The sequence below is a fragment of the Schistocerca gregaria genome, chromosome 2 (assembly GCF_023897955.1).
Source record: "Schistocerca gregaria isolate iqSchGreg1 chromosome 2, iqSchGreg1.2, whole genome shotgun sequence".
Classification (NCBI taxonomy): Eukaryota; Metazoa; Arthropoda; class Insecta; order Orthoptera; family Acrididae; genus Schistocerca; species Schistocerca gregaria.
The window spans coordinates 649895900-649909779 of NC_064921.1; the positions used below are offsets into that span (position 1 = coordinate 649895900).

Consider the following 13880-nt stretch of genomic DNA (forward strand, 5'->3'; position numbering starts at 1 on the left):
TACTCACATCGTCGCTATGTGCCTCACCAACGCAATGGAAGTGCAGTTCGTCACTCTTTGTTCTGTCATCACTATTGTTTACCTGCCCTAGAACAATTACGGTGGTAATACAAGTACCACACATATTCTCGTTTCTGCGACTGAACAATCGTGTTCATTAGGATGATTTATTTACTATCGTATGAAAAAACAAAAATAACCACGTTGACATGACATTTTTCGTATAATAAACCTCTGTTAACGAACTCAATTTGTTATCACCAACCTGTTCAAGATAGCTACGCCCAATGCTTCTGGATTAACACTTTTACTCAGTCACAAGTATTGTGTTTTCTAGGAGCATTTGTTTTTGATTCATGAAAATGTAAGTAGGTATGATAACATAAAAATGGAAGACATTTGGACGCTTGTTTATAAGGTACACTGCGTAAAAGAATTTAAGGATACCTTTTTCGAAACCCGGTAATCGTCTCCCATTGCGACGCAGAAGTTTGAAGCTTTGCTCAATAGTGCCCGCAACTTTCATCTGTAATGGTGCAAATGCATAGATCTCTGCGACGTCACCCACGGGCACGACGACGCTTCAGACAGCTGTGTGTCGACACATGCGAAAAAAAAGGCCGCTGCTCAGAAGCTCGAGTGAGGTGTAAGTCTGGTTAATGATCTCACATTGGCACCATATTTCACCACAATTCTACCCAACGCCATCGTGGAGACGTCATTCGATGAGAAGGTCGTCACATGCCCTCTTACCCGCATTTAACGCCTGTTTTTTGACGTCTGTGTGTTGGAGCTCAGAACTGCACACCCAGCGTTGAGATCACGCGGTTGTCTTACAGGTGGCCGATGAAAACATTTCACAAGCTCCACCCTTCAGAATCGACACGAAAAGGCTTCAAGGAGTGACATAAATGGCGCCACTGAAGCCACTCCTTTCCTTCGGGTGTAGATTCGCCCACATTTCACTACTGAAAGCGATAGTTTTGCAATGCGATGAGCAACAGCACGACGTTGCAGAAAACCTTTGGCTCTTGTGATTGCACCACTACAGTGGAAAGTTGCAGGCACCTTTGAGCAAAATTTAAAACTTAAGCGTCGCAACGGGAGACGATTGCGGGGTTTTGAAAAAGTGATCCTTCAATTCCGTTGCACAGTGTAGATTTTCTGTCAAGCGCACATAATAACTATGGTCTAAATTAAATGTACAGAAAATGTTGCAAAATTAAATTTCTTCGTGTGAATTCAAATTTATTATTTCAGCCGCCAGAAATTCATCTGCAACATGGTGAAATCACTGGGTACCATGTCGGTTATCGAGTGAGAAATTCGACAGGCCCTTTCCATTTTAAGACCTACGAAGTAATACCAGGTACAGATCTGCAAATAACCTTGTCAAATTTGCGCAAGTTCACCGAATACAATATCGTCGTGCAAGCCTACAACAGGGCTGGTGCGGGACCACGGAGTGAGGAATACATTGCTTCAACTGACGAGGACGGTAAGCAGACAAAATGTTCTAGTATTCGTTAATTTAACGAGAAGTTTTATTATTATCTGTAATGGTAATTAATACACCTACGTAGTTCTTTTAAAAGTACCGTACATTGTGTGGCTACAAGTAGTGTTTGTAACAAATCTCTCATCACAAAATCAAAAAGTTATTATTAAATCTTGCGTGAGAGCAAGTGTTCTGAAGTTCTTAGGGCATCTAAATAGTGGAGCGATATCACGAAAATTTTTTACGCATTTGATTCCCATCTCGTGAGTGCAAGTCGTGCTGCTGTAGAAATTATTTCTTTTCAGATAAATGTCTCAGTAGGCTGCGAGTGCGGCTCAGAAAATCCCAAATGCGAATCTTTGGGAGCAGATTGCCATTTCCGGCATTCACCTAGTGACCAACGGAACTGGGGAACTGGAAATGCTCTAATTTATTTCAGAGACAATATTATCCATTATCCTGGAAAAAATTAAAATTTTGTGTATATATATATGCGTATGTGGTTGTGTGTGTGTGTGTGTGTGTGTGTGTGTGTGTGTGTGTCTGTTTGTGTGCTGAGTGTTGCGTTCGTGCGAATAACTGAAGACTCACCACTGACGCCTCGAGTGATGGATTATTGAAACACGCCAGCGAGCTCTCGTCTGAAAATAATACTATCAGTTTTTGTTAAAGGGACTACTGAAACCTGCTCTGCCACTTCCCACCTTTGCAATGCCGTTAGGCACATTGACTGCTCCTTACAATGTGGATATTCGAACAAACGCCGCTTATTCTCCCACAGCTCCTAAAGAAAAACAATTTTGTTAAAACCATTCTCACTTTCGATACATCTTTTCGGTAGATCCGCTTGCACAGGATGATGAACTACACTTACTTTACTACTGCTAAGGAAAGAGTATAGTAACACAGCTATTAGTTTAATGAATTTTCTTGTGTGATGTGTTTGTCAAGCTGTAAACTACAGTGGAGAACAACTGTTCACTTTTCACGTTTTATTCAGTTACTTGACTACTAATGTAGAACAACAGGTACAAATCATCTACTTTTTTAAATATTTTAATTCCCTTCCTCTAAAGAAAGAAAGTGCTGTTCGAGTAATGACCCATTAAAGAGTCAAGGACTTTTCAGACATATACTAAGTGAAATGGTAATGGGATAGAGGGCTCACAATCGGGAACATTTAGAAGGGGAATACCAGTTCCAGCATTCGTCTGACAACCAAGGGCTTCCTCCCGAAAACCTTGGTCAGAACCGGGAAGATGGGAACTATTTTTAATTTGATTCTGAAACGGTATTTCCCAGAAAAAAAAATGTGCTTGTCAATTCGTTCATGTGTAGGCTTTCCAGATGACAGGAATTTTACGATCGCGTGCAGCTTCCATGCAAGTCGAATAGTGGAAGTTTTTTGGTCAAAAATGCCAGTTTGCATTGTATATGGCTGTACTACTCGTTCTGATCGTAGTCTAGGTATAAAGGCACGTGTAGAATATAGATTTCCTAGGAGAAAGCGTATATACGAGGGCTGTCCAGAAAGTAAGTTACGATCAGTCGCGAAATGGAAACGACTATGAAATTCCGATAAAGCTTTGCACAGTTGTATTGGGCAGTGTCTTTAGTATGACCCTAGATAGCATCACGTCGCTCTTCTCATTTCTGAGCTCACAGTGAGCGCATAAAGATGTCTAGAAAATAGTGTCTCCCTCCAAGTATGAGAGCGTGGTAAGAAATTTCGCCTGAAGCTATGCAGCCAACATTACATAGCAGTCGTGCTGTTTCTTCTTCGAGACAATTCTCAGCCGGTTTTTGTAGGGGCAATGAAGATGCTCCTGCATCGTTTTCAACTGGAAATGTTTGATTACCCACAGTACGGCCCGTAATTGTCTCCCTCTGAGTTTCAACTCTGCTCACATGACCCACTGGCTATGAAGACAACATTTTGGCACAGACAACGAGCTGTAGAACAGCGTAGAGAATTGGCGGAAAGCACTGGCGGCTGCCTTCTATGATGAGGGTATTGGAAAGTTGGTTCAACGCTACGACAAATGTCTAAGTCAGAGCGGCGACTACGCAGAGAAGTAGTTGGAAGGCGTAGCTAACTATTACAAATAAAACTTTTCCGATTTTCAATGTGTCCTACATTTCGTGATCAATCGTAACTTACTTTCTGGACAGCCCCCGTATATTGAACGAATAAAATAATACCTGCCTTCCGTAATATTTGTCATTGGTTGAAATATTAGAAAGCGGAAGATTCTTCTGGTAATCCATATAAACTGCTTTCTTAATTACAGATTTTCCGGACGTCAAAAGTTCGGAAAGTTTAATCTCGTAAATCTTGTCTGCTTTCCTCTCATATAGTTCATTTTGAGCCGTTAGATGTTGTTTCTGGTTATTCAGATCTCAGTTGCATCTTTCTCGTTGTTTATCAAGTTTAGAATAGTTGGCTCTATATTTCACACTGAACATGTGTTCGTTCTGAGGCACCCAAAACTTACGTCGTAGTTAGTCACAAAATCAGTCGATATTGTTCTCTGAATATAACAGGTGTAACTTTCGAATAATAAGTTCGTGTGTTAAGCATAACTGTCTGCTATCATGAATGCTATAATGTGACTGACGGCCTCTCAGTGACTGTATATGTTGATTCACTTTACATAATATTGCTCCTTTATGTTTGTTCGGTTTAGTATTATGTGTTCCTCTGGTCTCACATATCTTTTCCCTATAGCAATCAAAGCTTTTTAAGGGTAATATGACTGTTGGTGATGCCATGCAGTGCCAAGAATGTTGACTGAGATGCCTGAACATCCAGTATTTGTCCGTCTCTATTAATAAGCATCTTGTAGTTTAATCTATTCCTTTCTATAAATGGTATTACTGCGCTGAATGTTGTTATCAGGAAGAGTAACCTTCCTTGGCTCGGATATCATGACGAATTTACAGTTGCCACGTAGCACTAATTGACACTGAATATTCCCATGTGTATCCAATCGTTAACACACAAGCTTTTAACAGAATTTTTGGAGTGCATCTATTTAAATCTAAATTGCAACTAATTTTGCTTGTGTAAACCTGTACAAACGTTCTAGAAACAAATTTAATTAATTATGCCCATTAATCTTCTTACAATGATATTGATTTTGATAATTAAAGTGAAATTACACTGATAGTCCATCATAAATTTGAAACAACAAGCATTACGCTACCTTTGAACTCTACAACAGACTAAATAAGCAGCTCACTGTAATTCTACGTTCACTACCTTTTGAAATTATTGTAAATTGAAATGCAGGTTTAAAGTTTCAAGTATTTATACATGCTATCCCTTTTGCTTATATGGATAGCCAATCTATTGGCATGAAGGCTTAAGTAATGTAATCTAACTAAGGTAGGGTTTTAGCATTTTTTTCCCCAAGATCTAATTAATTGTGGCTACCGTCGTATTTTGTACAATCTACGATAATGTGATTCACACAGTTGTTGCGTCAGCGGGGAAGAAAATATTGTTCCGTTAAAAGACAGAACTGGCAAATGTTGACGTATTTCCTGGACTGAGGCCTTTCGATAGTCCAAAGACCGTCATTCCACCATTTTGCCTCCCTCAGGGACAACTGCAGTCCGACGCAGCAAGCTGCTCCGCAGAATATTGAGCCGCAGTGTACAAGAAACAGTCGCGAAGCTCTATAGGCCAAGAAAGTGCCACATTTGACAGCTGCATTGATGCTAGCTCCCCAAGTGGCTGCCTTGTAGCAGCAGAAGATATCAACTGAGAAATTACTATTTTTAATGCTGTTACATATTTCTCAGTCACCAAACGAGGCGGCGATTTTTCCAGTTCGAAGAGGAAAATATCATTAATTAATATCCCGACTTTTATTAACGTTAACATATAATAATAAAATCTGATGTGTTTAAATTGAAAAGGAAGTGAGTATATGCGTGAGCTAACTTGCCACTTACTTTCTGAGGTTTAGCGTCGTTTGTAGTTAGATTCATGAGTTTCTTTATGGAATCCTGACTCATACATAAAATGTGTACACAACAGTTCTACATTCTTGGACATAAGCAGCTGTTTATTTTTATACCTTCTGGCCTAGACTTTGCTACTATGCCTTGCGTGTACGTGTTTAACCATGTACTTAAGTATATAGAGAGTGTTTTAAAAACACTTTTACAAATTTTCGGGTCGGGTTCCTTGCACGGGGGAAAGATAAAAAGTTCATACAGACATGTGTCTGGAAATCCTGTTTTCGAGTTATTAATGACAGTTGATGTTCAACGGCTTTCCTGGTAGAGCCCAGCAACCTCCTTTATATATGCGCCAATCTGACTCATTGTATTCTAAATGGCTTTGTGTTACCAGGGAGACTTGTTTACATTCTTCATTTGTCTGTCGTTAAGGTTTCCATTCTGCGCATTTACTGCAAACTGTCTGGTAGGGCCATACGTTCTCCCTGTACGTCTTAAAGATATTGTCTACATGAACTTGATTCGTAACACGCTCGAAGGCCTACTAGTAAATGTGCCTCTGGAAATAAGAAGAAATATCTCGTTTATGCGTGATGGAGCTCCACTACGTTGGAGTCTCGTGTTCCAGATGCGCTGGCTGGAATCTACCATGACTAATGTGTAGGTAAAGGATGACCAGTTCCATGGCCTGAACGTTCTCGCGACTTCAGACCGTTGGATTATAATCACTGGAGGTACCTTAAATAACTGGTGTATGAGCAGTCCACTCGGATGCAGAAACTCTTCGTCGACCTGTCACGGAAGGCTGCGAAACCATTGAAAACCACCAGGAAGTATTTGAAAGGATGCGACAGTCTACAATTTGACGAGCTGTGCGTGTTTAAAATAAAGAAGAGAACATTTCCCAACATTTATTATGAGATTGTATTGATGAGCTCCAGGCACCTAAACTGTAAAGGCTGAGCGGTTCTAGACGCTTCAGTCAGGAACCGAGCTGCTGCTACGGTCGCAGGTTCGAATCCTGGCTCGGCCATGGATGTGTGTGATGTCCTTAGGTTAGTTAGGTTTCAGTAGTTCTAAGTCTATGGCACTGACGACATCAGATGTTAAGTCTCATAGTGCTTGGAGCCATTTGAATTTGAATTGTATACTTCCATTAACAACTCGAAAAGGAAGCACATGTTTATATGATTTTCTTCTTGTTTTGTTGTAAGAAACGTATCACCAAGTTTGTATATCCCTTCTAGATTCTCTTTCGCGCCTGTAACATTTAGTTCTCCAGCATATCCGCCTATGAAGCTTTCTTCTTATCGATGCGCATGTCTTAATCTACAGCTAGCACATGTTCCATAGCACTTAGCACTAAACCTAATTCGGGTTTACCTTCTGCTAGCAGTGCTGCATCATAAGTGAATTTTCTGTTTATGGAAAAAAAAAAAAACTTTGATTCCCTCATTCCCTCTTCGGTGAACAAATTAATGTCAGAGGTGACAATAAACTTGCCCTACTCTTTTCCTGGTTTTGACTTCCTATACAAATCTTTCAGCACAGATTATTCTAAACCGCTTTGAAGAAGGAGAGTGTGCGTTTCTAGCTCTCTGTTATCGATACCACACTGCATACAAAAGGAAAAACATTTTATTTCATCTCTCATTACAGAACGCCTTTCCATATACCAGGCACTAATTTGCAGGAATATCTATGGAATGAGCAATCGGACGCGCAGAACAGAACATCGCTGCAATCGGTCGGTTGCCTCTACCCTCTTCACACACGATTTGCCAAGCAATTTCAACCAGTATTACGAACGCCATGTTTCGAGACGCTCTGCCATGGGAAGAAACTGCTACGTTTAGCGGCTGTCGCTGTTGGTCTCCGCATTCCCAAGAACATATACAAATTAAAAATTAAAAAATATGGAAATTGTAATTTATTAAACTTGTTTCGAAAGGATCTTGTTTTCCTCCTTGAGAACTGTAGAGTACTTTACACAATATACTATATTTTTCACTGACACCAAATGGGTTGTGTACGTCTTTCCACTGTGCTAATACAATTCATTTTCCGTTTATTAGTCTTCAATTCCTCATTCATTCCTTAGTCTTATAGTTTGACTTCAAGTATTTATACAATTTGTTTTGCTATTCGATGTTTCTATAGAAATTTCAGTTGCAGCGCTGCTGATTACTATAGCTCTTCTTATAAATTGTATGAGAGAGTGTTAGATGGTCTCCACAAATTATCATTTGTGGGGATTTCAATGTTGATTCCCTGAAAGAGTGTTATAGGAAGAATGACCTTGTAGTATTGCCCAGTTCTTTCAATTTGAGCTCCGTCATTGATTTTCCTTCTCGGATAACAAATAACAGCAATACATTGATAGATAACTTTTTTATAGACCAGGTTTAAGGACGTAAATGCTTATCCTGTTGAGAATGGTCTTTCAGATCATGGTGCACAGCTAGTTACAGTACATGACATAGCTCCATGTAGTATATCAAATCAGACTTTCAAAGTAGTGCGTTCTATTAACGATATAAATATTGCAAACTTTAGGGAAAGCCTACAGCAACTAGACTGGGATGAAGTGTATAAGGAACCTGATGCAAACTTGAAATATAACTTATTTCACGATACATTTTTAAGGGTATTTGAAAATTATTTTCCGAAGAAAATAGTTAAACATAATTCCAAGAAAACATATAAAAAACCATGGCTAACTAAAGGAATGAGAATATCTTGCAACCGTAAAAGAGAACTGTATCTAACACCAAGAGGGAGTACTGACCCCGAAATTGTTCAAAATTATAAAAACTATTGTGTGGTACTAAGAAAAGTTATTAAAACGTCCAGATGCATATGTATCATGTCTGAGATCAGTAACTTGGAATATTATTGAAATTGAAACAGGGCAACCAAGATCACAGGAAGACTTTAGTGCCATAAAACTGAATGACAAGTGTACTAACAAACAATCAGAAATTGAAAATATTCTCAATAATCAATTTTTAAATGTTGTGGAGAAAATAGGATCTAGATCTTCACTAGAAGAGGCAAGGCTACTAATAGAAGAGGCCATACCTGTGCAGTTTGAAACAACTGTAATTCCACCAACCTCTCCCTCTGAAAGCAGTAAAATAATAAACTCACTGAAAAGTAAAAGCTCTTACGGAATTGATGGCATTTCCAGCAAGGTACTTAAAGCTTGTTCCCCACAGATAAGTAGGATTCTCAGCCATGTATGTAAGCAGGGTGTTTTCCCCGATAGACTGAAATATGCCATTGTAAAACCATTGCATAAACAGGGGGATATGTCGGATGACAACAACTGCCGCCCAATCTCTCTTCTGACAGGTCAATCAAAAATTTTTGATAAAGTAATGTATTCAAGAGTAGCCTCCCATATTTGTAAAAACAAAGTACTAACAAAATATCAGTTTGGTTTTCAGAAAGTCTTTTCAACAGAAAATGCTATATACGCTTTCACTGATCAAGTATTAAATGCTTGGAATAACTGGACATCACCCATTGGTATTTTTTGTGATCTCTCAAAGGCCTTTGATAAGTGGTTCATGTAATGTTAAAACAACAGCTGATTCCTCAAAGTGGGGGCTATCAAGTATGGGGTCCCACAGGGCTTGGTCTTAGGTCCTTTACTGTTCTTGATATACATTAATGACTTACCATTCCACATTGATGAAGATGCAAAGTTAGTTATTTTTGCTGATGATACAAGTATAGTAATAACATCCAAAAACCAAGAACTAAGTGATGTAACTGTAAATGATGTTTTTCACAAAATTATTAAGTGGTTCTCAGCAAACGGACTCTCTTTAAATTTTGATAAAACACACTATATACAGTTCCGTACAGTAAATGGCACAACTCCAGTAATAAATATAGACCTTGAACAGAAGTCTGTAGCTAAGGTAGAATTTTCAAAATTTTTAGGTGTGTCCATTGATGAGAGGTTAAACTGGAAGCAACATATTGATGGTATGCTGAAATGTCTGAGTTCAGCTACGTATGCTATTAGGGTTATCGCAAATTTTGGTGATAAGAATCTCAGTAAATTAGCTTACTATGCCTACTTTCATTCACTGCTTTAGTATGGCATCATATTCTGGGGCAATTCATCGTTGAGTAGAAAAGTATTCATTGCTCAAAAACGTGTAATCAGAATAATTGCTGGAGCCCACCCATGGTCATCCTGCAGACATCTATTTAAGGATCTAGGGATCCTCACAGTAGCCTCACAGTATATATATTCAATTATGAAATTTGTTGTTAATAGTCCAGCCCAGTTCAAAAGTAATAGCAGTGTGCTTAGCTACAACACCAGGAGAAAGGATTCTCTTCACTATGCAGGGTTAAATCTGACTTTGGCACAGAAAGGTGTAAATTTTGCTGCCACAAAAGTCTTTGGTCACCAACCAAACAGCATCAAAAGCCTGACAGATAGCCAAATAACATTTAAAAATAAATTAAAAGAATTTCTAGATGACAACTCCTTCTACTCATCGGCTGAATTTGTAGATATGAATTGAGGGAGGCAAAAAAAAAAACTCAAACATTAGTGTCATGCAGTATTTTGTGTAATGTAATATCTTGTACAGACATCTTTTATTAACCTGACACGTTCCACATCATTACGAAGTGTTGTATTCATGATCTATGGAACAAGTAATCAAATCTAATGTAATACGGAACGACAATGGGCTAGAGTTTAGCTGAATTATATATTTGTGCTAGACATTTAAATTAATTAATAATGCATGTAATTGGTTCATAAATAACTCAAAAACGGCAGATGGATCCCAGTGAATAGAGACTATTACTGTTAACACCTTAAAATTTCTATTTCTACACCACAAGCCCAAAATGCAAATCATTACAAAATCAGAGTATTTATTTGAAATTTCAGACTCCACTTCTCGGAGTAAATTGTGGTCCATGAATAACTACACAGTCCACTCACATTAATGTGACCACCGCCCACGTACGACATCAACGTTTAAAAACCATTCATAGACAGCAAGAGGCAGTACTAACAGTGTAGGGTGTATAAAGCGCGTCGGATGGACGCGGAAAAACAGTGTAGTGGTTGTAATATGGAAAGGGAGAGAGCTATCTGACGTCCAAAAGGGCATGATCATTGGCGTCAGCACAAAAGTATGGATATAAAATCAAGCTAGCACTGAGGCTGCCTAACGCCATTAAAAATACACAAACAGAAGACAGCAGAAATAAGAACAGTCCAGATGTACTAACACCCAACTGTAACCCATAATGCAGTTTCACACCAGAAATATCATCCCACAACACAAACACAAAGTTGCTCTCCATAATACACCACAATCAGCTAACACACAAAATTAAGAGCATCTTCAAAAAAGTAACGAATATAAACTGCACAATCCAATATAAGTTGTGATTTTTGTTGAATTTCAAATTGTTTCTAGTCCTATGGAATTGTAAAGGAGTCTTATTGTACGTCCGTGATAGACATAATTGACAGGCAGTAATGATATTGTGAATATTTGCAGTTATTCTTCCTCAGTTGCTACTTTGATTAAGTGTACCATGCGCATAGGAACAATGGTTATTCACCCCAGCGGAAACAACATCAGCTAATCACAAAAAATCTAAAGTAATAAAAAGCCATATTAGCCAGTCAATAGCGTCAGTTGTATTTTTTTAGTGTAGAACATGATACATTATCATCCCTCCCCCCCATAAAATAGTGTTTGGTGAAGTGAGTCACTATTGAAAAAAAAATCAGATGTGACGGTTTCTTTATTGTACCCACTGTTCTCTAAACACTATTTGCAGACAACAGATTATTCCCCCACATCACATACAACACTATCATTAAAACTGAGCTCATTTTACTTGGAATTTAGCCACTTCATAGCGTAAAATTGTTATAGGGGGCTATATAGTAAGTAAACAACTGTTTTAAATTTTACTCACAAATACGTACGTCGCACTTTCAAATACAGTAAAATAAAATAACTTATTGATTTTCCTGTGCAAATGGCTGGACCTTCCAATGCTTTTTCTTCCCCCCCCCCCCCCCCCCACAGACTGTTAAAAATACGAAACAAAGCCGACGCTATGAGATTAACACTCATATGTTTAGGCGCATACTGTTCACAATACCTACATCATAAACAGAAAATGTAGCATGGAAATGGAAATGAGCGTTTGGCGTCACTGGCCGGGAGGCCGCTTAGGGGCAGGTGCAGCCGCCTTGGTACAGGTCTTATTACATTCGATGCCACATTGGGCGACCTGCGCGCCGGATGGGGAAGAAATGATGATGAAGACAACACAATACCCAGTCCCTGAGCGGAGAAACTCCCCGATCCAGCAAGGAATCGAACCCGGGCCGCTTTAGACGGCAGTCCTTCACGCTGACCATTCAGCTATCGGGGCGGACGTAATCTAGCATAATAAGCCTGTAACTGCTCGTAGTATAGTATTTCTCCTTTTTACGTCCTCATAATCGAAACACACAAAAAGAGAATAACAACTAGGCAGTTACAATTATTCTACTGTAGAACATTATGCATTATTATCTTCTCCCCTAAAATGATGCTTGTTGAAGTGAACCGTCACTGAAAGACTTCTAAAAACGGCAATTGATGAGAGCTCGTTTTAGTATCACCACTGGAACAAGCTACCGACTAGGCTTAAAATCTAAACTAATAAAATGATATGTTACTCAGCTTATAAAGTTAGCTATATTTTTCTAATGTAGAACATTAGACACTATAATCTTCTCCCCTAACGTGAATCATTTCTGAAAGAAGCGAATAATATACTTTAAGATTAGTCATAATGTAATATTTCAGTGTTTTAAGCCTCCTAGGGTACAGAAATCGAACTATCATTAGCGATGGCACGAGTATTTCGGATGCTATGCACACATTATGCAATTGTCAACACTACCGGACGATAATGGTGCTACGTCACGCCAAATCTTGCTCTAGGAAGCCTTCTGAATGACCTGCTTCGAAGAAAAGGACGAGGTTAGAAGGACAGGAGGCCGGCCTGTGTGGCCATGCGCTTCTAGGCGCTTCAGTCTGGAACCGCGAGACCGCTACGGCCGCAGGTTCGAATCCTGCCTCGGGCATGGATGTGTGTGATGTCCTTGGGTTAGTTAGGTTTAATTAGTTCTAAGTTCTAGGGGACTGATGACCTCAGATGTTAAGTCCCATAGTGCTAAGAGCCATTTGAACCATTTTTTTTTAAGGACAGGAGAAATGTATTGGGTGAGCTGATATGGAAATAAAATATTGAACTCTGACTGGGCTAAATATATGAGTTAGCTTAGATGTTCTCTGATTGACCTGTTTGCAAGAAATGTGCAGGGATTTAAGAAGGAGTTGATAAATGTAACTGAACGATAACATACTAAGCTGTTACTCGAAGAGCACGAAATACCACAGAGGGTTTAGAAGAGACCTGATTAGACTGTTTTTAAGGAATGGCGCAGGGATTGACGGAGAAGTTGAGTAATGTGATTGGACAGTAAAATACTGAGCTATTATTGAGAGTCCTGCATATGTGTATTAGCTTATAATCACTCTGGTTGCACTATTCTAAAAAAAAAAAAAAAAAGGAAAAGAAAAAGAAATAGGGACATGGCTTAAGAAAGTGATAGGGAGGGAAAGGTGCCTGGCTTAGGAAGGGGAGGGGGTGCACGTGGAATGATTGGGGGAAGGGGGAAGAAATAAGGGAGGGAAGTGTAAGGGATTTCTGCGATTTAGGAAAGGGGTATGGCTTTGGAGAGGGTTGGTTCATAATGCCATCATGTGCTTGCCCCTCCCTCTGCATATAGGCAACCAAACTGTCAAAAGTCAATTTGGTCCAAAGAATATTTTGATCTCCCACTATCGCTCTTTAACATCTTAAGTGAATTATTCCATGAACAGACTTAACTTCTTGTGGGGGTTCTCCAGCTTGCTGCTATTTTTGTTGCTAATTATGATTATAATAATAGTTCATGTTTTAAGACTTACCAGATCTTATTATTAGGAATTTTCAGATAATGTGCATTTATAGTGTTATAATTTCCATATTACTTTAATATTATTTTTCGCCCTTAACATCTTCCCATCCTTCCCCTACCTCCATCATTTTATTCTGTTTTTTTTTGTGATCTTCAGTCCTGAGACTGGATGATGCAGCTCTCCGTGCTACTCTATCCTGAGGTTGTTAGCATGTTATTTTGTTTCTATGCTACAGTGAGACTACTGTTCCTCCCCAAATACTCCTATTGCTAAATAATTATTCTTTTGCATGATAGTCTCTTCTGTATAAGTTGCTGTTTTAGTATTATTTCACACACACAGGAAATGTTTATAAATTTAAAATTAGTAAACGTATTCTTACTGCATACTCATTT

At 38.9% G+C, this 13880-nt stretch overlaps 1 protein-coding gene across 1 annotated transcript in view; it reads left to right on the forward strand.

The window, feature by feature from the left end:
• The window catches only part of LOC126335917 (Down syndrome cell adhesion molecule-like protein Dscam2), a 935428-nt gene that overhangs the window by 815799 nt on the left and 105749 nt on the right, over positions 1–13880 (forward strand). The window contains exon 19 of the mRNA XM_049999390.1: positions 1261–1498. Coding sequence (XP_049855347.1) covers positions 1261–1498 — 238 coding nt within the window. The remainder of the gene's footprint in view (positions 1–1260; positions 1499–13880) is intronic.